Consider the following 27,476-nt stretch of genomic DNA (forward strand, 5'->3'; position numbering starts at 1 on the left):
CCCCATAGCGGTTGTTTTGGAGTGTCGGAGATGGAACTGTGTCAGAGCAGTTAAATCGACAAGCGACTCCTGGTATTATACCTAAATTGGACATTTACCATATGTGGTAATCAATAGTGCCACTTCCTCAATAAGTCACCCCTGCATTCCCTAGAAATACAGTTCACTGGTGCCATTTTGAAATTGTTGTTAACACTTGGATAGTCCATATGTAGATGCTCTATAGACTATCAGTAACATTTCAACTAACTACTAACCCTAACCTTTGTAACATAACCCTTACCCTAGCCCTAACCTTATCCTAACCCTTATTCTAAACCTAATTCTAACTGTAAGATTAGCAGGCAGTTTGTTGACAGTATGACCATCTGTAGAGCATCTACAGATGGAAAATCCGGACTATCCAAATAAAGTGTGACCAAATGATTTATCATTCACAAGCTCTGTGCTCTGTGCCCTGTGCTCTGTGCTCTGTGCCCTGTGCTCTGTGCCCTGTTCTCTGTGCCCTGTGCTCTGTGCCCTGTGCTCTGTGCTCTGTGCCCTGTGCCCTGTGCTCTGTGCTTGCCTAAAGATGAGGGGGTTCGCATTTGGGAAATAAAAAAAACTAATAGAAATAAAAAGCTTAAGGCCTTGGTTAGGGTTAGTATACCATGCTCTCAATCATGTACAACATCTTAGAATGAACATATTTTCATATCTTGGTACATGAAAATATGCAGCAGATGTTCTGAGCAAAGTTTAAAGCAGTTTTACTGATACACCACAGGGGGGTGTACACTTTCTGTTATACAATTAGCACACTGAAAGCAGTTTAGGCTGCCAGAGAGAGGCTATGTCTAACAGGCAGCTCAATCCTGATATTTTTTGTCACTAATTGGTCTTTGATCAATCAGATCAGCTCTGAATAAGATCTAATGTGAAAATAACTGTATTTATGTGTGAGAAATATCCAGCAGGCATTCTGGAGTCCACTATTCTAGGTTGAATACTAGAAAGTATAAAATGAATCACATGGCCTAAAAGACCACAACATCTTTATTTACAAACTACATTCATACAAACAAGGCCACAGGTAGGTATTTACAGAAATGAGTCTGTTGACCCCTCACTATAGTCACCAACAGGGCCAGTGCTACAGACATGGGCTTCAGGTCCAGGTGGTGGTGGTGCAGCTGAGAGAGGAGAGGTAGCGGTTCACTTTCAGGTGTCCATATGTGACATGGCAGTGTTACCATCAGTGGATGACTTTCATAAACAAATGAATGGTTAATGCAGAGTTAATGCACAGTCTGGTGGTGAAATGTGGTTTAGCTAGATGATATCATGATACTGATCTTAGGCCAGTTACAGACATCGGAGTTTTTCCTGACGGTAAAATAGCTTTTGATTTTATGACAATGCTGCACGGACCAGCAGAGGTAGACGTTAGGGTGTGAACTGTAGGTGATGTAGGTTGAACCATCAGATTGTGCAGGATATGGACAGTAGAAACAATCAGTGACTGACATATTTTCAGACTGTTGTCATGACTTTGAGAGATCCGGTGCGGAATCGCAGAATCTTCTTCTTCAGGGCATGAGAGGCTTTGATTTTAACAAAGGCCTTGGGCTGCGTGGAGTCCTTTGAGGAGGCCTGAGGTGAGGAGGAAGAGGAGGAAGAGGAGGGGGCCAGACAAGGGGGCAGCTGCTGGGGCCACACCAGCCCCCCCTCATCGGAGTCACTAGAGAGGGAGCTGGAAGCAGGGGAGCACACCTCACTCATGCTGAACTCTGACTCCCCAGGGGCAGCCTGCATATGGCCCTCCTCTCCCCGACACAGAGGTGCTCTCTCCGGGTACTCTGAGAGGCGAGGCTGGGCATGGACCTGAGAGTGGTGGTTGGGGTTTGCATGAGAGCAGGCCTGGGTGTAGCGGACCCTACGAGGTGGGCATCTGTGGGCCTGTTCACCTTGGGTCTCCCCTTCCTCCTGGCTGAGCTCCAGGGTCGAGCACCAGCGTTGCCCCCCAGCGGTGTTGTTGTGCTGGGGGCCTGTGTGTGGACCCTGGCACCTCTGGTGCTGGGGGCGCTCGGCTGTGCTGTACCTGTGCTTAGGGAAAGCCCTCTGCCCCATCAAACTGTTCTCAGACTGGGAGCGGCAGGTCCTGTCGTCAGGCTTCTTGGAGCTCTGTCCCTCCTCATGACTCTTCTTCCCCGTGGCCCTGGCCTTTGAGCTGCTTTGGTCTGGGGACACAAAGGTTTGGCTGGGCTTGGAAGGCTCTGGAGGATAATGTGAGGGGGAGTATTCTGGAGGATAGTGTGAGGATAGTACAGGGGCGTGGCATGCCTGCCCAGGAATGTACTGCGCTCTGACAAGGTGTTTATGTGAAGCTGGGGAATGGGACAGTGGGTAGTGCTGGGGGGAATCAGACTCACTACTTAAACAAGGGTCCATTGCTCCACAAGGGGGGTCCAGGGAGGGTGGATGCCCCCCAGCCAGGGAGTGAGGTCTGGAGTGAGGGTAGGGTAAAGACAGATAACAGTCCTCCTCCATGGATGGGGCCTCTCCCCCCCATGCGTCCATGTCTAGAGGGTCACACGCCCAGGCCTGGCACTCACGGTCAGGGTAGAGGTCCTGTGGGTCAGGGATGCAGTGCTCAGGGGTGTGAAGAGGGGGTTTCCTTTGCAGGCTGCTCTGCCTGTTAATGCTGGATGAGGAGGAGATGGAGGGGTCAGGCCACAGGCTGGTACGAGGCATGCAGGGCCGGGGTGAGAACGCATAGCGATGGATGAGACCCAGGATGTAGCCTTCTATCCTCAGAGCCTGCTGGAAATCCTCCTCAGTGGCCTGGTCCTCCCAACCCTGGGCAGAGTGTGGGTCCCACTGCCAGGGCTCCTCAGCCGTCACCTCCTCAGCGATGCCCTCCAGGGGTGGATAGGGGGCAGAGATGGAGTGGGGCACAGTGGCACAAGGGGCTGGCTCCATCAGACTCTCACTTGTCAGTTGGAGGGCATCTTCTGTAGATGGAGAGCACAGAGAGAAGTTGTGTTTGTTTTACTACTGATACCAGTACCTAATGCAACTATAATAACAATGTAATAAAGTAAAGACAGCCCATGGTATCGTTGCTATGATACCATGAACCCTATTGGGGTTGAAAGAGAGCTGTTGATAGTGAGAGTGAGCTGAACTCACTCAGAGACTTGGGCCTCTCAGTGCTGCTGTAGCCCCAGCCAGAGGGGGGCTCTGGGAACTCAGAGGGACAGGAATGCCCCTTTGGAGACTGGCCCTCACTCGACTCATAGAACCCTGGGAAACACAGATGACGTCACTCATTAGACCTCGGCTCTTTCAGGCTTTCTCAAACCATATGTTGACAAACTCATTTCTGACGTCTCGGTTCTTTCAGAAATCACAGAACCAATAACAGCAGAAAGTAGGGCATACAAACAACATTTGTTCAAACTAATGAAATGTTAAAGTCATTATACATGTACTTCAAAGAAATATAGGGCAACAATTAATGTAAAAAGAGTATACAGAAAATATACAGAACATGAGTCAAACACACAAAAAAATTGTGTTACTACATTCATAAAAATAGAAGTACCCCATGCCACTCTGATGTGGTTCAGGGGTTAAAGTTCTGAGGTCAGACATTGACAGGTGGTAGCATAAGAAGTTGAAAAATAAAAGGAGAGCTTCACACTAGGAGCTCGGATGTAATAATTTAATAACCTAATAACCAACGTTTCGACAGACAAGCTGTCTTCATCAGGGTATTATCATGACACAAGGCAAGACCCAGATGCAGACACAGGAGGCAGATGGTTGGAGTCTTACAATATTTGTTAATCCAATAGGGCAAGGCAAGAGAATGGTTGTGGACAGGAAAAAGGGTCAAAACCAGTTCAGAGTCCAAAAGGACAGGCAGAATCAAGGTCAGGGCAGGCAGGATGATCAGGCAGGCAGGTAAGTAGTCCAGAGTCAGGCAGGGGCCACACCGGGAAGAGTATCAAAAAGAGAATAGCAAAAGGAGTACGGGAAAACACGCTGGTTGACTTGATTAACATACAAGACGAACTGGCACAGAGAGACAGGAAACACAGGGATAAATACACTGGGAAAAATAAGTGACACCTGGAGGGGGTGGAGACAATCACAAGAACAGGTGAAACAGATCAGAGCGTGACAGGTATAATTACAAACACTGCGGGTCACCAAATTATTTTTCAATCTTCAACATAGAAATGCTACCAACATTTTTCTATTGATACATGTTAAAAATGATGGAGTCACGCATGATTCACTGAATGATATTTTGAAAGAGGAAGTAAAGTACTTTAAGAATATGTTTTCGTTTCAGTCTCCTCCGTCTCCACTAACCGAAGCTAATTGTATGGATTTTTTAAAAATTAATAATGTAAAATTAACATCTGTACAGAAAGATGAAATTACAGAGGAGGAACTTCTTGATTCAATTAAAGCCTTTAAGGCTGTGAAAACTCCAGGGCAGGATGGCATACCAGTGGAAGTATATCAAACTTTTTTTTGATATACTCAGAGGACCATGATTAGCATTTTTTAACCACTCCTATATAAACAGTAGATTATCGGACACACAACAAGAAGGTCTGATTAGATTATTACTGAACAGGATCCAAGTGGTATACAGTGTGATTTTTTAAATTTAGTCAGCCACCAATTGTGCATGTTCTCTCAATTAAAAAGATGAGAGAGGCCTGTCATTTTCATCATAGGTACACTTCAACTATGACAGACAAAATGAGAAGGAAAAAATCCAGAAAATCACATTGTAGGATTTTTAATGAATTTATTTGCAAATGATGGTGGTAAAATAAGTATTTGGTCACCTACAAACAAGCAAGATTTCTGGCTCTCACAGACCTGTAACTTCTTCTTTAAGAGGATCCTCTGTCCTCCACTGTATTAATGGCACCTGTCCACAACCTCAAACAGTCACACTCCAAACTCCACTATGGCCAAGACCAAAGAGCTGTCAAAGGACACCCGAAACAAAAGTGTAGACCTGCACCAGGCTGGGAAGACTGAATCTGCAATAGGTAAGCAGGTTGGTTTGAAGAAATCAACTGTGGGAGCAATTATTAGGAAATGGAAGACATACAAGACCACTGATAATCTCCCTCGATCTGGGGCTCCACGCAAGATCTCACCCCGTGGGGTCAAAATGATCACAAGAACGGTGAGCAAAAATCCCAGAACCACACGGGGGGACCTAGTGAATGACCTGCAGAGAGCTGGGACCAAAGTAACAAAGCCTACCATCAGTAACACACTACGCCGCCAGGGACTCAAATCCTGCAGTGCCAGACGTGTCCCCCTGCTTAAGCCAGTACATGTCCAGGCCCGTCTGAAGAAGATTGTGAGAATGTCATATGGTCAGATGAAACCAAAATATAACTTTTTGGTAAAAATCAATTAGTCGTGTTTGGATGACAAAGAATGCTGAGTTGCAGCCAAAGAACACCATACCTACTGTGAAGCATGGGGGTGGAAACATCATGCTTTGGGGCTGTTTGTCTGCAAAGGGACCAGGACGACTGATCCGTGTAAAGGAAAGAATGAATGGGGCCATGTATCGTGAGATTTTGAGTGAAAACCTCCTTCCTTCAGCAAGGGCATTGAAGATGAAACGTGGCTGGGTCTTTAAGCATGACAATGATCCCAAACACACCGCCCGGGCAATGAAGGAGTGGCTTCATAAGAAGCATTTCAAGGTCCTGGAGTGGTCTAGCCAGTCTCCAGACCTCAACCCCATAGAAAATCTTTGGAGGGAGTTGAAAGTCCGTGTTGCCCAGCAACAGTTCCAAAACATCACTGCTCTAGAGGAGATCTACATGGAGGAATGGGCCAAAATACCAGAAACAGTGTGTGCTAACCTTGTGATGACTTACAGAAAACGTTTGACCTCTGTCATTGCCAACAAAGGGTATATAACAAAGTATTGAGATAAACTTTTGTTATTGACCAAATACTTATTTTCCACCATAATTTGCAAATAAATTCATTAAAAATTTTCCGGATTTTCTTTCTCATTTTGTCTGTCATAGTTGAAGTGTACCTATGATGAAAATGACTCTCATCTTTTTAAGTGGGTGAACTTGCACAATTGGTGGCTGACTAAACACTTTTTTGCCCCACTGTATATAAAGATCCAGTCCATTAAAATAATTGGAGGCCTCTTACACTTCAGTGTTTTCATAGCTGATTTTGAAAAGGCTTTTGATAAAGCATGACTGGAGTTTATATATAAATGCCTAGAATATTTACATTTTGGAGAATCTCTTATAAAATGGGTTAAAGTTATGTATAGTAACCCTAAGTGTAAAATGGTAAATAATGGCTACATCTTAGAAAGTTTTAAACTGTCAAGAGGAGTAAAATAAGGTTGTCCACTATCGGCATATCTGTTTATTATTACCATCGAAATGTTAGCTGTTAAAATTAGATCCAACAATAATATTAAGGGATTAGAAATCCGTGGCTTAAAAACAAAGGTGTCATTGTACGCTGATGATTCAGGTTCTTTTAAAACCACAATTAGAATCCCTCCACAGCCTCATAGAGGCTCTAGATACTTTTGCTAACCTCTTTGGATTAAAACCAAATTATGAATAGTGTACTTATTATATTACGTATTGGATCACAAAAAAAACACAATTTTTACATTACCGTGCAGTTTCCCAATAGAAAGGTCTGACGGAGATGTGGACGTACTCGATATACAAATCCTGAAAGAAAGAAATGATCTCACTCCAATACATTTTTATAGAAAGTTAGCAAAAATAGATGATATATTGCTACAATGGAAAGGAAAATACCTGTCTATTTGTGGAAAAAGAACGCTGATTAACTCTTTAGTCATATCACATATTTGCTTATGGTTTAGCCTACACCTAGTGACCTGCTTTTTAAATTATATGAACAAAAGATATTCCATTTTATTTGGAACGGCAAACCAGACAAAAATTAAAAGGGCCTATTTATATAACGAATATGAATTCGGAGGGCAGACATGATTAAATATTAAAGCATTAGACCTCTCACTAAAGGCATCAGTCATCCCAAAATTATACTTAAATCTGAAATGGTTCTCTAGTAAACAATTAAGAATGTCTCACCCCATGTTCAAGAATGATCTTTTTCCCTTTATTCAGATTACAACTGCTCACTTTCGGGTTATTTGAAAACCAAATAATCCCCAAAATATAGTTTTTTTTAAACAAGCCTTAGAAAGTTGGTTGCAATTTAATTTTAATCCTCCTGAAAAGACAGAACAAATAATACAACGAATATTGTGGTTAAAACCTCAAAATACAGAAATACACATAATAAGCATTTACAAAATATACAAGTGTTATACATCGGCTTAAATATTAACTTCTTGTTAATCCAGCCGCTGTGTCAGATTTCAAAAAGGCTTTACGGTGAAAGCATACCATGCAATTATCTGAGGACAGCGCCCCGTGTAAAAAAGCATACAAACATTTAACAGCCAAGTAGAGGAGTCACTAAAGTCAGAAATAGCAATAAAATGTATCGCATACTTTTGATGATCTTCATATGGTCTCAATCACAAGACTCATAGTTACACAGTAAATGTTTGATTTGTTCGATAAAGTCCCTCTTTATGTCCCAAAAACTCAGTTGTGTTGGCGTGTTTTGTTCAGTAATCCAATGGCTCCAAGGCGGTCACAACAGGCAGACGAATACATACTAAAAGTACCAGTAAAGTTTGTTGAAACATGTCAAACGATGTTTATAATTAATCCTCAGGTTGTTTATTGTCTTTACAATCAATAATATTTCAAACAAACAATCCCGTTTCCAATAGAAAGGAAAAATAACAAACGGCGCACAAATCAGGTCTGCATACTTCCTCTGTCCTCTGACCAAATTAGCTTGTTACTCGTCATTTTTTAAATTAAAAGCCTGAAACCATGTCTAAAGACTGTTGACATCTAGTGGAATCCATAGGAATGCAATCTGATTCCTAACCCATTGGATTCTCTTTAGGCATTGAGTTGAAAAACAGCCACATGAAAATATGTTTTCTCAGGTTTTCTGCCCTATCAGTTCTACTATACTCACAGACATTATTTTTACAGCTTTGGAAACGTTGGAGTGTTTTCTATCCAAATATACCAATTATATGCATATCCTAGCTTCTGGGCCTGAGTAACAGGCAGTTTACTTTGGGCACGCTTTTCATCCGGAGGTGAAAATACTGCCCCCTACCCAAGAGACGTTAAACTCAAATATACTAAAGGTATAATTTTTGTAAATGATATCATAAATAGGACTGGTGGAGTTGTCACACATGCAGTTAACACAGACATATGGAAACACTCTACCCAAAATTACAACCAACTAATTGCAGCATTAACATAAAAATGGAAGAGGCAAGTAGAAGGGGGAAAAAGTAAGGAACTTGTCTGTCAGCCCTGTATTAAAGACCGTAAATGGTTAAAGAAAATTGTTATAAATACAAACATATACCAATTTAATTTACGGACCAAAAATTTGAGAGCTGTGCCATATAAATTCCTAAATAGTTTTCGATGTGCTGATTCCATGGCACATGGTTTATGAATTGACACGTAAAACAACGCCGGATTCAAAACTACGAATTTCTCAATTTAAATTATACAAAATTCTTGCAACCAATAGAATGTTATATATATATGGGGGATACAATCCTCCCAGCGCTGCAGATTTTGCTGCGAGGAGGCAGAGTCATTAGATCATTTATTTTGGTACTGTCCATATGTAGCTCGTTTTTGGTCACAGATCCAGGCATGGCTAAAGAATTGCAACATTTACCTAGAACTAATGCTGCAGATGGCAATACTGGGTGATGTGAAAAGTTATAGTCAATCTATCAATAATATAATTATTATTTTAGCCATGTTTTATCTTTAATCTACAATCTGTTAAAGCTATGATAATAGAAAGGTTCAGTATTTTTGTGGAGCATCACAGCACAGTTTAAAAATCTATGGCAAATAGAAATCCAAAATGGATGGTGTTAAGAGTTACATGGGAGGGGTTGAATGGAGCTGAAGGGTGGAACTAATAACAACAAGATAAACAATGTAAAACATACGGGGTCTGTAAAATGTATATAAGTTCAGACATTTTGTGAAACAGCACAGATACAAATAGAAATCAAACTGGATGGACAACAGAAATAGAGGAAGGACTAAAAACAAACAAAATGTAACTATTGTAAAATATATTGTGTCTGTAAAATATGTATAATATGTATAAACTGAAGGTAGAAGCCTAAGTGTTCTTGTTTATTTGTTTACTCCAATTGGGGGAGGGGTGGTAGGGTTTGCAGGGAATAATAAGGATATATTTAAAAAAAAGTGTATGTATATATGTATGCATGTATATATGTATATGTATGAATGTTTATGTTTATGTATATATAGTATGCATGTTTATGGATATATATATTTACCCAAAACATATATGGGGGATTGGAAATGATGCAGACAATTCAATATATGGAAGCAACAATCTGCAATATTAAAGTTGATCCAACCCTTAAAAAAAACATAATAATTAAAAAAAGATTACAATTGTTTTATTTTTTATAAACACTGTGGGTTACTACTTTATATAGTGTCAAAGAACACACATGTGTCTGAAATCATGGCTGGGTATGGCTTGATATCATTTTAGATATAAATAGAACACATAAAAACATGAATGGATAGCATACAATCATAGATGCAGTTTGGCTACATATGCCTACAAACATTAAACAATGAATAGCAAAATCACAATAATCACAAAAATGGCTTCAGATCAAAGTCAACTTTGAGACCGAAGGGAGCAAAGGTCTTAAATATCCAGACAGCCTCTCGTTTGAACAATAAATTGTCAAGGTCACCCCCTCACCTAGGGAGGATGCCGAGTTCCATGCAGATATAACGTAGGAACGAAATAGAGTGGTTTGCTTCCAAAAAGTGGGCTGCTACTGGGTACAGTACGTTGAGTTCTTGCACCTACTGGTGCTACTATGCGCTTCATTTTACCCACATAATTTTTACCACAAGGACAAGTTAGAAGATAAATAACTGCCTTAGTGGATGGAGCATGTGATAACACCTTTGATTGGGATCTGTTTTCCTGTTTGGGGGTGTTTGAAGGATCTACATTTGTAAGTGCCATTACATTGAGCACAGCCATTACAGTTGTAGTTTCCATCCGGTAGAGGTGCAAATAGATGTTGTGGAAGGGTATTTTGGGGTGGTAAATCAGAGTTTACCAACTGATCTCTGAGATTTCTGCCCCGCAAGAATACTATCAAGGGAGGGTCCAAAGACACAATACCGATACTGACAACGGATCTTAGAATGTGTCAATGTTTGTGAACGATTCTCTTAATTTGTTCAGAGCACTTTGAATAGTAGTAAGAACGGAAGAATGCTTCTTTTGTGAGACTGTCCTTGAAAGAGATCATATCTCGATTCGTTTTGGATTTTCTCAATGACAGTATTAATCTGACCCTTTTTGTACACCCTTTCATTAAATTTTCTTTGCATCTCAGCCATATTTGATTAGACAGAATTGGCTAAAGGGGAAAAACTGTTTTCAAGGGAAACTGGGGACAGCTAAATGCCCTCAACAAACTGTATCTATGATTGTATGCTATCCATTCATGTTTTTATATGTTGTATTTATATATGTAAATTAACCAATGATATCAAGCCACACCTGGCCATAATTCCACACACCTGTGTGTATCCTTTGAAACTATATAAACTAGTGACCCACTGTGTTTGTCATTATAAACTGGGTGGTTTGAGCAGTGAATGTTGATTGGCTGACAGCCGTGGTATATCAGATCATATACCACAGGTATGACAAATAATTTATTTGTACTGCTCTAATTACGTTGGTTACCAGTGTATAATAGCAATAAGGCACCTCAGGAGTTTGTGATACAGTCTATGGCCAATATACCAAATCAATCAATATACCAACCATATCAAATCAAATTGTATTGGTCACATGCACATGGTTAGCAAATCAAATCAAATCAAATGTTATTTGTCACATACACACATGGTTAGCAGATGTTAATGCGAGTGTAGCGAAATGCTTGTGCTTCTAGTTCCGACAATGCAGTGATAACCAACAAGTAATCTAACTAACAATTCCAAAACTACTGTCTTATACACAGTGTAAGGGGATAAAGAATATGTACATAAGGATGTATGAATGAGTGATGGTACAGGGCAGCATACAGTAGATGGTATCGAGTACAGTATATACATATGAGATGACTATGTAGACAAAGTAAACAAAGTGGCATAGTTAAAGTGGCTAGTGATACATGTATTACATAAGGATGCAGTCGATGATATAGAGTACAGTATATACGTATGCATATGAGATGAATAATGTAGGGTAAGTAACATTATATAAGGTAGCATTGTTTAAAGTGGCTAGTGATATATTTACATAATTTCCCATCAATTCCCATTATTAAAGTGGCTGGAGTTGGGTCAGTGTCAATGACAGTGTGTTGGCAGCAGCCAATCAATGTTAGTGGTGGCTGTTTAACAGTCTGATGGCCTTGAGATAGAAGCTGTTTTTCAGTCTCTCGGTCCCAGCTTTGATGCACCTGTACTGACCTCGCCTTCTGGATGATAGCGGGGTGAACAGGCAGTGGCTCGGGTGGTTGATGTCCTTGATGATCTTTATGGCCTTCCTGTAACATCGGGTGGTGTAGGTGTCCTGGAGGGCAGGTAGTTTGCCCCGGTGATGCGTTGTGCAGACCTCACTACCCTCTGGAGAGCCTTACAGTTGAGGGCGGAGCAGTTGCCGTACCAGGCGGTGATACAGCCCGCCAGGATGCTCTCGATTGTGCATCTGTAGAAGTTTGTGAGTGCTTTTGGTGACAAGCCAAATTTCTTCAGCCTCCTGAGGTTGAAGAGGCGCTGCTGCGCCTTCTTCACGACGCTGTCAGTGTGAGTGGACCAATTCAGTTTGTCTGTGATGTGTATGCCGAGGAACTTAAAACTTGCTACCCTCTCCACTACTGTTCCATCGATGTGGATAGGGGGGTGTTCCCTCTGCTGTTTCCTGAAGTCCACAATCATCTCCTTAGTTTTGTTGACGTTGAGTGTGAGGTTATTTTCCTGACACCACACTCCGAGGGCCCTCACCTCCTCCCTGTAGGCCGTCTCATCGTTGTTGGTAATCAAGCCTACCACTGTTGTGTCGTCCGCAAACTTGATGATTGAGTTGGAGGCGTGCGTGGCCACGCAGTCGTGGGTGAACAGGGAGTACAGGAGAGGGCTCAGAACGCACCCTTGTGGGGCCCCGTGTTGAGGATCAGCGGGGAGGAGATGTTGTTGCCTACCCTCACCACCTGGGGCGGCCCGTCAGGAAGTCCAGTACCCAGTTGCACAGGGCGGGGTCGAGACCCAGGGTCTCGAGCTTGATGACGAGCTTGGAGGGTACTATGGTGTTGAATGCCGAGCTGTAGTCGATGAACAGCATTCTCACATAGGTATTCCTCTTGTCCAGGTGGGTTAGGGCAGTGTGCAGTGTGGTTGAGATTGTGTCGTCTGTGGACCTATTTGGACGGTAAGCAAATTGGAGTGGGTCTAGGGTGTCAGGTAGGGTGGAGGTGATATGGTCCTTGACTAGTCTCTCAAAGCACTTCATGATGACGGAAGTGAGTGCTACGGGCGGTAGTCGTTTAGCTCAGTTACCTTAGCTTTCTTGGGAACAGGAACAATGGTGGCCCTCTTGAAGCATGTGGGAACAGCAGACTGGTATAGGGATTGATTGAATATGTCCGTAAACACACCGGCCAGCTGGTCTGCGCATGCTCTGAGGGCGCGGCTGGGGATGCCGTCTGGGCCTGCAGCCTTGCGAGGGTTAACACGTTTAAATGTCTTACTCACCTCGGCTGCAGTGAAGGAGAGACCGCATGTTTTCGTTGCAGGCCGTGTCAGTGGCACTGTATTGTCCTCAAAGCGGGCAAAAAGTTATTTAGTCTGCCTGGGAGCAAGACATCCTGGTCCGTGACTGGGCTGGGTTTCTTCTTGTAGTCCGTGATTGACTGTAGACCCTGCCACATGCCTCTTGTGTCTGAGCCGTTGAATTGAGATTCTACTTTGTCTCTGTACTGACGCTTAGCTTGTTTAATAGCCTTGCGGAGGGAATAGCTGCATTGTTTATATTCGGTCATGTTACCAGACACCTTGCCCTGATTAAAAGCAGTGGTTCGCGCTTTCAGTTTCACGCGAATGCTGCCATCAATCCACGGTTTCTGGTTAGGTAATGTTTTTATCGTTGCTATGGGAACGACATCTTCAACGCACGTTCTAATGAACTAGCAGATGTTAATGCGAAAGTAGCGAAAAGCTAGTGCTTCTAATTCCGACAGTGCAGTAATATCTAACAAGTAATCTAACAATTCCCTAACAACCACCTAATACACACAAACCTAAAGGGGTGAATGAGAATATGTACATATAAATACAGTCGGGAGAACAAGTATTTGATACACTGACAATTTTGCAGGTTTTCCTACTTACTAAGCATGTAGAGGTCTGTAATTTTTATCATAGGTACACTTCAACTGTGAGAGACGGAATCTAAAACAAAAATCCAGAAAATCACATTGTATGATTTTAAAGTAATTAATTTGCATTTTATTGCATGACATAAGTGTTTGATCACCTACCAACCAGTAAGAATTCCGGCTCTCACAGTCCTGTTAGTTTTTCTTTAAGAAGCCCTCCTGTTCTCCACTCATTACCTGTATTAACTGCACCTGTTTGAACTCGTCACCTGTATAAAAGACACCTGTCCACACACTCAATCAAACAGACTCCAACCTCTACACAATGGCCAAGACCAGAGAGATCAGGGATAAAATTGTAGACCTGCACAAGGCTGGGATGGGCTACAGGACAATAGGCAAGCAGCTTGGTGAGAAGGCAACAACTGTTGGAGCAATTATTAGAAAATGTAAGAAGTTCAAGATGATGGTCAATCACCCTCGGTCTGGGGCTCCATGCAAGATCTCACCTCGTGGGGCATCAATGATCATGAGGAAGGTGAGGGATCAGCTCAGAACTACACGGCAGGACCTGGTCAATGACCTGAAGAGAGCTGGGACCACAGTCTCAAAGAAAACCATTAGTAACACACTACGCCGTCATGGATTAAAATCCTGCAGTGCACGTAAGGTCCCCCTGCTCAAGCCAGAGCATGTCCAGGCCCCGCCAATAACCATCTGGACCACCCATAGTAGAATGTTGCACATGACTGTAACCATCTGGCTAAATGGCATATATTATTATTATTATTATTATCCAGAGGCGGAATGGGAGAAGATCATGTGGTCGGATGAGACAAATAGAGCTTTTTGGTCTAAACTCCACTCGCCATGTTTGGAGGAAGAAGAAGGATGAGTACAACCCCAAGAACACCATCCCAACCGTGAAGCATGGAGGTGGAAACATAATTATTTGGGGATGCTTTTCTGCAAAGGGGACAGGACGATTGCACTGTATTGAGGGGAGGATGGATGGGGCCATGTATCACGAGATCTTGGCCAACAACCTCCTTCCCTCAGTAAGAGCATTGAAGATGGATCGTGGCTGGGTCTTCCAGCATGACAACGACCCGAAACACACAGCCAGGGCAACTAAGGAGTGGCTCCCCTGTAAGAAGCATCTCAAGGTCCTGGAGTGGCCTCGCTTGTCTGGAGGTTGTTGGGAGTTCATTTTTTTGCCCAGACCTGAATCCAATAGAAAATCTTTGGAGGGAGCTGAAGGTCCAGTATTTGTACCCAGCAAAAGTTGTAGACAGCCCCAAGCCCTTAAAACCTGAAGGATCTGGAGAAGGTCTGTATGGATGAGTGGGCCAAAATCCCTGCTGCAGTGTGTGCAAATCTGGTCAAGAACTACAGGAAACGTATGATCTCTGTAATTGCAAACAAAGGTTTCTGTACCAAATATTAAGTTCTGGTTTTCGTCAGTGTATCAAATACTTGTTCTCCCCACTGTATATGGATGAGCGGCTAAGAACTGTGCCTAAGAACAGCCCGTGGCTGTGGTATATTGGCCATATACCACACCTCGTCGGGCTTTATTGCTTAATTGTACCCTGATGAAGACAGCTTGTCTGTCGACATTAGTTATTAGTTAGCGTTAGGTTATGAAATTATTGCATCTGAGCTCCTAGAGTGTGCGGCTCTCCTGTCCTTTTTCAAATATTCTACTCTGCTAGCCAGCACCTTGCCTAAACAGGTGTGCATTTCTTTTGCCTCCAGGTTGCATGAGGAGTACCTGAGCTGGGCCGACTGTCCATCGTGTCACCTTGGGTCCCCTCATAGGTGACATCATCTGTGTCCACTCTCAGCTCACAAACTTGCTGTTCCAGTGCCAGCATTAGCCCCCAGGGGGAGCTCTGGAGCGCCCTCTGAAACAGACCAACACGCTGGCATGATAACACATACATGAGACATACATATTTATAAGTCAATGTGAATTATAACAGCTCTAATAACAATCTAATAATCAGTTCTAATAACAGCTCACTGACACTGGCGTTGCCTATCAACTTCGCTGGATGAGGTTGTCAAATGGAGTGATTTCAAATGGAGAAAAAATAAGCCTGCAAATCTGGATATGGAGTATGTGATAGAGCAGTAATGAGTCAACCCAATACTCCGGCAAAGTGGAACTCAAGGATTCTGGACTGTTGCATTGATAGGAGAGTCTGTTTGTGTGGTACCTTCTGTTCAATGTGCCTAGCCTGTCAGATGGCTGAGAGGTATGGTGAATGCTTCTGTCTCCCCCTGCTGCCAACAACTATGATGATGATGCGCACATCAATGAGAGAGAGATACAACATCCCGGGCAGCTTAATTGATGACTGGGCAGTGTACATGTTCTGTGGGCCCTGTGCTCTATGTCAGATGGCAAGAGAGATGAAACACCAGCTGTGTTGAGATTGAAAGGCAATCAATCCATTTGAGTTTTGGGGGTCTGTGCATACCTAATAAAAGAAGAAGAAAAACATTGATGGATTTATATTACATACAGTATCTGATGAATTCCAATTGAATAAGTCATGCATGGAATTTAGAATTGTAAGTCGCTCTGGATAAGAGCGTCTGCTAAATGACTTAAATGTAAATGTAAAATGTAATTATGACCAAGTGTAGTAATTTTTCATACATTTACCTGGATGACCAAAACACCATTAACCTTAAACAAATAACGGTATACAGAATCTTTTATTCACACCTTTGGATAGTGGTTGTGGTATATGCCTATACACATCAGTGTGCATGGCTGCATGCATGCTACTATAGCCCAATCCCAGTTATGTAAGATACCTGAGGATGCAGCCAGCTGGAACATGAATAATTCACTGTAGTGGGAACTGTGTCGAGATGTTATTTTTGTGGATGCACGTGCAGCAGGACACACACATCTCATACACCAGGGGGTTGTTTAATCAGCCAGGCAATTTCAGGTCATCTGAGTACTCACAGTCAACACACACTATGCATGGCCTCCCCAGCACGCACACGCACACACACGTCATTTTGCCTGTTCTGACTTTTGCTACATTAAATTATGTAATTAACAGATGTCAGCAAAATGATGTGACACTCTACATTACAGAGTCTTGGGGATGGAGAGGCTGTTAGACAACTGACAGGAGACACTTCACTGTAGAGTGTGTGTGTGTGTGTGTGTGTGTGTGTGTGTGTGTGTGTGTGTGTGTGTGTGTGTGTGTGTGTGTGTGTGTGTGTGTGTGTGTGATTGTCTGTGTGTGTGTGTGTAGTGTGTCTGAGTGTTTCTGAGTGTGTGTGTGGGGGGGGGGCTTACTTAAAAAAGGATGTAGCTGTACACTGCTGGGATTCAAATTATTCATTGAAAGTTACCAAGGTTTCAGCAGTGTGGCGGGGAGGGGAAATTCTTCCTTGAATTAAATGAGCATACAGTATGTGGAGCGTGCAGTGACAGATGAATTAAAAATACAGCCTGTCATTTTGGCATTACAAGGAGCCCACCGTCACATGAGCCAAACCAGCATCATACCAATGAAAGCTAAAATAATGAGCTAGAGAGTATAAAAACACTCCATATACTGTAGATCTCAACTTTCCTATTCATATCGACACTGAGTAAAAAAACAACAAGCAGCACCATATCTGGTCATCAGAATGGCTGTTTTTTTGGTCACTCAGCAGCGCTGGAATAATTGCTGAGATTCTGGGTGCTTTGTCTCAGACAGATTAGAATAGATCAGTTTGATAGCGGCGCTGTGTTTATGAACAGGCAAAAGACCCAAGCCAGGCTGTCCGCCTAAGCATTCATTATGCAATAAAACCTATTGGAGAGATGTTTTCTGCCACTAAACTAATATCAAATACAAAACCATTGTATTATGGTGGTTCCTAATAGGAGAGTGGAAGAGATCTCTAGGTTTTTATATCTACCTGAGTCCGAACAAAATAAATAATACGAGGAAGGAAGGAAAGAGAGAGAGGAAAAGAGAGAGGAAAACGGTGTATTGGAAATCAATTTATCCGTGACACACTTTCACAAAATGGATCATTAGGCCTAGGTCCTCTGCCAAGCTATCCTCACACGGATAGAACTAGCAGACACTGTGAAAGGCTGGCTTATTAAAACGTAATGACACAGGACACAAACAAAGCTTTGAGGACACACAAACAAACATACAGTCAACATACTGCTGACTTCCAGAGTGTGTAGCTCTGGAGGGATCTCAAGCGGGCTCCCTTTCATGCAATAACTTTGATTCTGCTGCATTATTAATTGACGCCTCCTGGCTCCCAGATCTCATATCGCACACTGCCTGTCATCATTACTATTTGACTGCCTCCTGTGCTCTCTCCGTTAGAGAGGGGGATGGGAAGGGGAGCAGCCAGGCAGCTTTGTGGCAGAGAGCCGGGGAGCCATGGAATCAGGAACACAGCCCCACTATAATTAAAGCAATGTTGTGACTGGCACCAAAGGGAGAGGACTGTGGGAGGCCGGAAACTACTGCTATACAATACCACCCTGGCCCCCACTACTCCACCGCTTGAGTAAGCCACCGTTCACACACAGACACACATACGTGCACACACACATGCATGCACACACACCATGTTTACATAACAGGCGTGAATGGGGCATGCAGGCTGCACACTCTGGCCTCAGTGGCCTGCCTCCTCAGCAGGGACAACTGGCTCTGAATGGACTCTATCCAGCTTGACTTCCCAATCAGTCAGTCAGTGCTCAGGTGACACATCTGCTAAGAGCCTCCAGCTCAGGGGGAAGCTAGGCTAATGAAGAAGGGGGATGTTACGAGAACAAAGCCCCAGGCCCAGGCAGCTCTCACCCACCCAGACATCAGTCACTCACCGCTGAGAGGGGTAGTCTCACGAATGATGTTGCCCTCTATGGAAGACACATGGGCACAGGACGTCATAGACATGCCAAAATCACCACAAACTGAGGCCAAGCACATACATCAACAGAGACACAGAAGCACACACACACACAAACACATGCCCATTCAGTGAATATGAACACACACACAAAGGCTAGCTAATGATTGAGATCTTCAAACACACACAGCAGGGTGTCTCAGAGTGGGGTCAATGTCTTGTGCTTTACCAGCTGCTGTCTGGCATGGCATGGCTGTCAGCAACTTCACACTGGGTCATAAAAACAGGACAGGCGGCCCTGGGGCCAGAGCCCCTGCCAAGGGAACTGTCCCCCCACCCCCAGGAGAGGGCAGCATGGGTCAGTTGCTTCTGTGTGAACCTGTCTTAATAAAGCCTCCACACAACATTGACTCTCTACATGCAATATGAGATTGGGTCCAGTGGTCCAGTGGTGAACACCCCCCTATCCACATCGATGGAACAGTAGTGGAGAGGGTAGCAAGTTTTAAGTTCCTCGGCATACACATCACAGACAAACTGAATTGGTCCACTCACACAGACAGCATCGTGAAGAAGGCGCAGCAGCGCCTCAGGAGGTTGAAGAAATTCGGCTTGTCACCAAAAGCACTCACAAACTTCTACAGATGCACAATCGAGAGCATCCTGGCGGGCCTGGTACGGCAACTGCTCCACCCTCAACCGTAAGGCTCTCCAGAGGGTAGTGAGGTCTGCACAACGCATCACCGGGGGCAAACTACCTGCCCTCCAGGACACCTACACCACCCGATGTTACAGGAAGGCCATAAAGATCATCAAGGACATCAACCACCCGAGCCACTGCCTGTTCACCCCGCTATCATCCAGAAGGCGAGGTCAGTACAGGTGCATCAAAGCTGGGACCGAGAGACTGAAAAACAGCTTCTATCTCAAGGCCATCAGACTGTTAAACAGCCACCACTAACATTGAGTGGCTGCTGCCAACACACTGACATTGACACTGACTCAACTCCAGCCACTTTAATAATGGGAATTGATGGGAAATGATGTAAATATATCACTAGCCACTTTAAACAATGCTACATTATATAATGTTACTTACCCTACATTATTAATCTCATATGCATACGTATATACTGTACTCTATATCATCGACTGCATCCTTATGTAATACATGTATCACTAGCCACTTTAACTATGCCACTTTGTTTACATACTCATCTCATATGTATATACTGTACTCGATACCATCTACTGTATCTTGCCTATGCTGCCCTGTACCATCACTCATTCATATATCCTTATGTACATATTCTTTATCCCCTTACACTGTGTATAAGACAGTAGTTTTGGAATTGTTAGTTAGATTACTTGTTGGTTATTACTGCATTGTCGGAACTAGAAGCACAAGCATTTCGCTACACTCGCATTAACATCTGCTAACCATGTGTATGTGACAAATACAATTGGATTTGATTTGATTTTGATTTGATTTGAAGAACTGATGTTTGGGTTGGGTAGATGAGCTGAATAGAGGTGGTTCAATTAGACCTTGATGTCAGATTATTCTCCAACCAATACTCCCCAAGGAATTTTCTGTGTAATTACTTGCATGCTTGGATAGACAATGTAGTTAATATCCATCGATCCAAATGACAGATCCCTCTAATGGACCGACCAGAATGACTTGATGAAATGCGCACTGCACATTGTGAGAAAATATGCAGCATTTAGGGGTACTCAGTCACTCCACGCACAGTCTAAGAAATAGTCTTTACCATCCCATTCGAAGCAGAGACAGTTTGCTCTACGTTGACATCTCATTGGTGATCTGTTTCAGTTGTGTTTTTAAAGTTGCTGCATGATTCCCCTGTCTGCGCACCGATGCCCCTTTGGGTTCATTAGTATTCTGCTCCATATGCGCCCATTGTTTGGGCCGCGGCCGAGGAGAGGAACGCGGGGGAGGCTGGAGGAGAGGCACGCCGGGGAGGCTGGAGGAGAGGAACGCGGGGGGAGGCTGGAGGAGAGGAAGGTGGCTGATTTAATTGCTTTCACCCTCTTTTATGAGCTTTCTATTGAAGACAGTGGGACGTGTGCGAGTCGAGGGTGTAGTGTAGTCTGAAGGCTACTAAACCTGCGTGTATTTTAGAGGATAGAGGGAGAAAGTTGGGGGCAAAAGGAGAAAATTGTGACATCCCATTCATTCCAAAGAAAATATGTATTATTTGAAGAGGTTTTAGTTTTTACAGAAGCCCATTAGCTCTATAATAGGCTAATGCTATGCGTGTGTAATAGTTGCCGTCATGGATAGCTAGAGATATTTTTATTATTATTTGGGATGACATTGGTTGGATGGCCGGATTCTCTATACGCGTGGTGATAGCCTACTCATTTGAGTGGTGGGACACGGATAACGCCCATTTCTGGCAGCATAATCATAGGCTAATTCCCATAAGGACATCGAAAATCTCCACATGCGAAAGAAACGTGCCTCACAATTTATATGTACATTATATATGATGCTATGCTATTAATATCACATAAAGACATAGGCCTGTCAACATTGATTTAATAGAAATGTAACTGTTCATATAGTCCATCATCTCCCGTTATAGACAAATTTGAAAAAGAAAAGTCAACGAATTAATTGGTATAAACACTTGCTAAGTAAAATACCACATACACGTAGGGCCATGCAGGGAACAATGGGTAATTAAACCGTGGACCGCTCCACCCCCCATTTCGTTGCTCCAAGGTATAAATCTGCGCCCGAAGGATGGGAACGATTAGATCCTTTCAGATGGGTATACCATTAATCAAGTTAAGTAACTTGCAGATAAGTGTCGTCGCTGAACAATAGGCGCACACCACCAATGCATTGTCCACTAACGGCAAAAAAAGAAGTCTTATTTTATATAGGCTATGTAATACGCTACATAGCCTATATAAAATACTACTTTTTTAACCGGTAGTCGACAAAGCATTGGTGGTGGGGGTTAATCGCGGTGGCGACCGACCACCCTGGGCAAATAACCATTCTGCGCACTACAACGATGTTTCCACGAAGTATATTTGCGTACCTATTTGCCACAAAAAAAGCAACAATGTTCAAACTACCTCCATCTCTCTAACTTCTTACCAGCTGACGTCTCAATGTCAAGTTTTCTTGCCCCCAGCTGCTGAAACCCGATAGCTCGTTCCTTATGGAATCTTCGAGCATGGACTCCCCCAGAGCCAGAGCACCGAGGACCAGGCACTCCTGCCTCTGCTTGCTGAGCTCCAGCTCACCGAGTCCGGCCAGACTGGCCTCCAGGCGCTCCTTATTCCGACTGCGCTCCGCAGTCATTGGGAAATTAAAGGCATGATACATGGTTCCAAAACCTCTTCCAATGGTTTGACAGAAAAACCTGAATTACTTTCAATATTTATTTTACAGAAAGGTTTTAACTCCACTCCGTATCTTACATGTTTTTTAACCCCGGTGTTGCATCCAATTGTGTTCTTCATCGCACATGTGGATATCCATTCTGCTTTCTTTGCATTAGGCTATAGTGATGGTTGCCTATTTGCAGCAAGGTGACTGTGGGCTAAACCTTTTCTATTTCGCAGCTGCCAGACGTAGAATGGTGTGCTCCGCCCTTCATCACACCCTATTGGCTCTTATATAACAGTGATGATTAAAACCGGGATGGCATCCACATCTTGCAATCATGCCTCAACTGTCATGGGATGAAAAATGCAGTGTGTCTTGATGGGTTGGCTATAGCCCATTCCCTATGTATGTTCTCACTACTTTTTAGCACTACACATCTACACCAGCCATGCACACTCGAATATTGTGGGTTGAGGCTGGCTGGATATCTGGTTATCCTGTCGATGGCATGCTTTACTGGGACATATTGAATTAAATATGACGATAAATAACAAGGTCAAGAGATATGGAGAGGCCATTAACCCTTATTATCAACGGTTTCTTTGGGCATATCCCAGAAAGCAAAATGAAGTAAAACATATATTTCTGAATTATTTTCTAGACGTTGACATCAACGGTGCATTTTAGGTGCTGAATGAAAGATGAAAAGATATCGAAAATACATATTTTCCAGATGTTGAAAATACAAAATGACTTTGCCAATACGTTTTTTTTGTCATTTATTCTATGGCGAAAATTAAATTACACATACATTCTCAATAAAGTAAGCGTTATATCACAATATATTTTTTCAAGCCATTTAATATTGGAAAGAGGAGCCAACTGAAAATTGTAACAGAGTATTTATTTTTGCTCCCACCTTTCAGATCCAATTACAAATCTGAACCCATTATAAACATCTATGCTTTGGCTAAATATAGCCCAGTCGGGGATTTTTCAAAAGGTTTAAATCTGGCAGTAATGACGTCCAAATTTAAAGAATAAACCAACAGACCACTTCAACTGGAATAACATTCTCAATAATGGCTACCAAATGCTTATTTTATTGCTATGACTGTCAGCCTATATGTTGTTGTTTATCTACCTTAGTTGACTGTAAGTCACTCTGGATAAGAGCATCTACTGATTGACCAAAATGCAAACGTATAACCAAGCAATTGCAAAGCATGCTGAATATCATTCTAAGGAGCTCAGCCCCCAAACAAGTACCAATTTTGGTCGTTGCAGACCACATCCAAAACTGAAGGAATCACAGACTTCTAGGCTATGTTTCACAAGTTTTAACATCACAGTACGGTACGATACAGGACAGTAGTGTTTTATTCAGTAGAGTACAGTACAGTATAGTTTACTCTACTTTTACTGCCCTGTGTACTGTATTGTAATGCAGGGGTTCCCAAACTTTTTTCACTCAGGCCCTCCTTCCAGCATTGGGGAACATTACATTTACATTTAAGTCATTTAGCAGACGCTCTTATCCAGAGCGACTTACAAATTGGTGCATACACCTTATGACAACCAGTGGAACAGCCACTTGCATCTAAATCTTGTTGGGGGGAGAAGGGGGTGAGAAGGATTACTTACCCTTACTTACCCTATCCTAGGTATTCCTTGAAGAGGTGGGGTTTCAGGTGTCTCCGGAAGGTGGTGATTGACTCCGCTGTCCTGGCGTCGTGAGGGAGTTTGTTCCACCATTGGGGGGGCCAGAGCAGCGAACAGTTTTGACTGGGCTGAGCGGGAACTGTACTTCCTCAGTGGTAGGGAGGCGAGCAGGCCAGAGGTGGATGAACGCAGTGCCCTTGTTTGGGTGTAGGGCCTGATCAGAGCCTGGAGGTACTGAGGTGCCGTTCCCCTCACAGCTCCGTAGGCGAGCACCATGGTCTTGTAGCGGATGCGAGCTTCAACTGGAAGCCAGTGGAGAGAGCGAAGGAGCGGGGTGACGTGAGAGAACTTGGGAAGGTTGAACACCAGACGGGCTGCGGCGTTCTGGATGAGTTGTAGGGGTTTAATGGCACAGGCAGGGAGCCCAGCCAACAGCGAGTTGCAGTAATCAAGACGGGAGATGACAAGTGCCTGGATTAGGACCTGCGCCGCTTCCTGTGTGAGGCAGGGTCGTACTCTGCGGATGTTGTAGAGCATGAACCTACAGGAACGGGACACCGCCTTGATGTTAGTTGAGAACGTCAGGGTGTTGTCCAGGATCACGCCAAGGTTCTTAGCGCTCTGGGAGGAGGACACAATGGAGTTGTCAACCGTGATGGCGAGATCATGGACGGGCAGTCCTTCCCGGGAGGAAGAGGAGCTCCGTCTTGCTGAGGTTCAGCTTGAGGTGGTGATCCGTCATCCACACTGATATGTCTGCCAGACATGCAGAGATGCGATTCGCCACCTGGTCATCAGAAGGGGGAAAGGAGAAGATTAATTGTGTGTCGTCTGCATAGCAATGATAGGAGAGACCATGTGAGGTTATGACAGAGCCAAGTGACTTGGTGTATAGCGAGAATAAGAGAGGGCCTAGAACAGAGCCCTGGGGGACACCAGTGGTAGCGCGTGGTGAGGAGACAGATTCTCGCCACGCCACCTGGTAGGAGCGACCTGTCAGGTAGGACGCAATCAACGGAGATGCCCAACTCGGAGAGGGTGGAGAGGAGGATCTGATGGTTCACAGTATCGAAGGCAGCCGATAGGTCTAGAAGGATGAGAGCAGAGGAGAGAGAGTTAGCTTTAGCAGTGCGGAGCGCCTCCGTGATACAGAGAAGAGCAGTCTCAGTTGAATGACTAGTCTTGAAACCTGACTGATTTGGATCAAGAAGGTCATTCTGAGAGAGATAGCGGTAGAGCTGGCCAAGGACGGCACGCTCAAGAGTTTTGGAGAGAAAAGAGAGAAGGGATACTGGTCTGTAGTTGTTGACATCGGAGGGATCGAGTGTAGGTTTTTTTTTCAGAAGGGGTGCAACTCTCGCTCTCTTGAAGACGGGAGGGACGTAGCCAGTGGTCAGGGATGAGTTGATGAGCGAGGTGAGGTAAGGGAGAAGGTCTCCGGAAATGGTCTGGAGAAGAGAGGAGGGGATAGGGTCAAGCGGGCAGGTTGTGGGGCGGCCGGCCGTCACAAGCCGCGAGATTTCATCTGGAGAGAGAGGGAGAAAGAGGTCAGAGCATAGGGTAGGGCAGTGTGAGCAGAACCAGCGGTGTCGTTTGACTTAGCAAACGAGGATCGGATGTCATCGACCTTCTTTTCAAAATGGTTGACGAAGTCATCTGCAGAGAGGGAGGAGGGAGGGGGGGGAGGATTCAGGAGGGAGGAGAAGGTGGCAAAGAGCTTCCTAGGGTTAGAGGCAGATGCTTGGAATTTAGAATGGTAGAAAGTGGCTTTAGCAGCAGAGACAGAGGAGGAAAATGTAGAGAGGAGGGAGTGAAAGGATGCCAGGTCCGCAGGGAGGCGAGTTTTCCTCCATTTCCGCTCGGCTGCCCGGAGCCCTGTTCTGTGAGCTCGCAATGAGTCGTCGAGCCACGGAGCGGGAGGGAGGACCGAGCCGGCCTGGAGGATAGGGGACATAGGGAGTCAAAGGATGCAGTAAGGGAGGAGAGGAGGGTTGAGGAGGCAGAATCAGGAGATAGGTTGGAGAAAGTTTGAGCAGAGGGAAGAGAAGATAGGATGGAAGAGGAGAGAGTAGCGGGGGAGAGAGAGCGAAGGTTGGGACGGCGCGATACCATCCGAGTAGGGGCAGTGTGGGAAGTGTTGGATGAGAGCGAGAGGGAAAAGGATACAAGGTAGTGGTCGGAGACTTGGAGGGGAGTTGCAATGAGGTTAGTGGAAGAACAGCATCTAGTAAAGATGAGGTCAAGCGTATTGCCTGCCTTGTGAGTAGGGGGAAGGTGAGAGGGTGAGGTCAAAAGAGGATGTATTTCTATGGGCACAAGCACTGTTCACGACACAAACGGTTCCCACCCCTCTTGTTGGCAGAGAGAACATTTTGCAGGCTGAAAGCTTATTTCCTGTAATTGTACGCATTTTGTCATGGGGTGCAGAGAACATTTTGATGTTTTAAAGCTCATTTTCTTGCAATTCTATACATGTGATAGTTGAGTGACTCAAACATTACAACCAATTCTATGGGATGAAAAGCCTAGCTACTAAAAAACGTTTCTGACAAGTTATAGATAACTTTCTAAGGTATTCAATGACTAACATGACAAGAGAAAAACTGATGATGCACTACCCAATTTTGAAATTGCACCTTGTGCTTTCTACGATTACAACTTTCAAGAGTAATTTGAAAGCCGGACTGAGTTCCGTAAAATTATTATTATTATTATTTATTTAATTGGATTAGGACCCCTGTGCCCTGCCTGCCGACCCTTCACGCCCCATCACTGTTTGGGAACCACTGGTATAATGTAATGCATTCTGCTGTATTCTACTGAGCTCTGTTGTGCTGTACTGTACCGTCCAAACTTGTGAAACATACGTAGATGCATTTATTTGGTTCAGATTTGGTCTGATCCAGACCAAATCTGAACCAATGATAGACGTGCATGTTTGTGCCAAATCAAGGCCGGTCTGGACCAGATCAAATCTGATAGATGTCTATGTTTGGGCCAAATATACGCCGGTCTGGACTGGACTTCTGTAAATGTTGAAATCAATGCCGGTCCAGATCCGACAAAATCTTAACCAAACATAGACATCTATTATTAATTCAGATTTGGCCCAGGTCCGACCAAAATTGAAATCCTTAGATGTTGAAATCAAGGCCGGTCCAGACTGCACCAAAAATAAAGACAAAAAAAAGACGTCCTAAACGTTGGTAAATGCTTAGTCAGATCTTTGTAAGCAATTCATCATATCAGAATGGGTCTGAATCTGAAACATCCAACAGACCATCCCACACAGCCTAACGCCTCCTTCTGCCCCCACACAGCCTAACGCCTCCTTCTGCCCCCACACAGCCTAACGCCTCCTTCTGCCCCACACAGCCTAATGCCTCCTTCTGCCCCCACACAGCCTAACGCCTCCTTCTGCCCCCACACAGCCTAATGCCTCCTTCTGCCCCCACACAGCCTAATGCCCCCTTCTGCCCCCACACAGCCTAATGCCTCCCTCTGCCCCCACACAGCCTAATAACTCCTTCTGCCCCCACACAGCCTAATGCCTCCTTCTGTCCCCACACAGCCTAACGCCTCCTTCTGCCCCCACACAGCCTAATGCCTCCTTCTGCCCCCACACAGCCTAATGCCCCCTTCTGCCCCCACACAGCCTAATGCCTCCCTCTGCCCCCACACAGCCTAATAACTCCTTCTGCTCCCACACAGCCTAATGCCTCCTTCTGCCCCCACACAGTCTAACCCCTCCTTCCCTCACAGTCCTGGGTCTGAGCCTCCTGGGGACTGTGCGAGCACGAGAGGAGCGTCTGCGTCCTGGTAATATGATGATAGACGATATTTCAAACTATACAGATTGAGCGGCTGAACCCGCTATTTACAGCTTTCCTCGGCAATGACGTAATCACATTCACTTGATGCAACAACCAACAATGCAAATCCCTTGTGACGTCATACCCATTGAACTAT

At 44.2% G+C, this 27,476-nt stretch overlaps 1 protein-coding gene across 2 annotated transcripts; it reads right to left on the reverse strand.

Moving 5' to 3' along the window:
* Window positions 1–862: 862 nt before the first annotated feature.
* On the reverse strand, window positions 863–22,088 carry LOC118397516 (dapper 1-A-like). 2 transcript variants are annotated; one of them, XM_035792367.2, is made up of 5 exons: window positions 21,938–22,088; window positions 21,612–21,801; window positions 15,348–15,480; window positions 3,172–3,285; window positions 863–2,993 (listed from the first exon to the last, which is right to left on the reverse strand). In XM_035792367.2, exons 2-5 carry the CDS (start codon window positions 21,690–21,692, stop codon window positions 1,513–1,515), a joined length of 1,809 nt encoding a protein of 602 aa, XP_035648260.1. In that variant the 5' UTR covers window positions 21,693–21,801; window positions 21,938–22,088; the 3' UTR covers window positions 863–1,512. The 2 variants fall into 2 exon arrangements, with proteins under 2 accessions (XP_035648260.1, XP_035648259.1); XM_035792366.2 differs by having other exon boundaries at window positions 21,612–22,088.
* Between the last annotated feature and the right edge of the window lie 5,388 nt (window positions 22,089–27,476).

The sequence above is a fragment of the Oncorhynchus keta genome, chromosome 18 (assembly GCF_023373465.1).
Source record: "Oncorhynchus keta strain PuntledgeMale-10-30-2019 chromosome 18, Oket_V2, whole genome shotgun sequence".
NCBI classification, from domain to species: Eukaryota; Metazoa; Chordata; class Actinopteri; order Salmoniformes; family Salmonidae; genus Oncorhynchus; species Oncorhynchus keta.

What these genes read in the sequence shown, in the direction of transcription:
- LOC118397516 (XM_035792366.2), bottom strand. Translation starts at nt 21,842, where the DNA reads ATGTATCATGCCTTTAATTTCCCAATGACTGCGGAGCGCAGTCGGAAT. An exon ending in GGACAGTCGGCCCAGCTCAG is followed by an intron (nt 3,286 to 15,347) that starts GTACTCCTCATG and finishes TGTGTTTCCCAG; the next exon opens with GGTTCTATGAGTCGAGTGAG. An exon ending in TGAGAGGCCCAAGTCTCTGA is followed by an intron (nt 2,994 to 3,171) that starts GTGAGTTCAGCT and finishes CTCCATCTACAG; the next exon opens with AAGATGCCCTCCAACTGACA.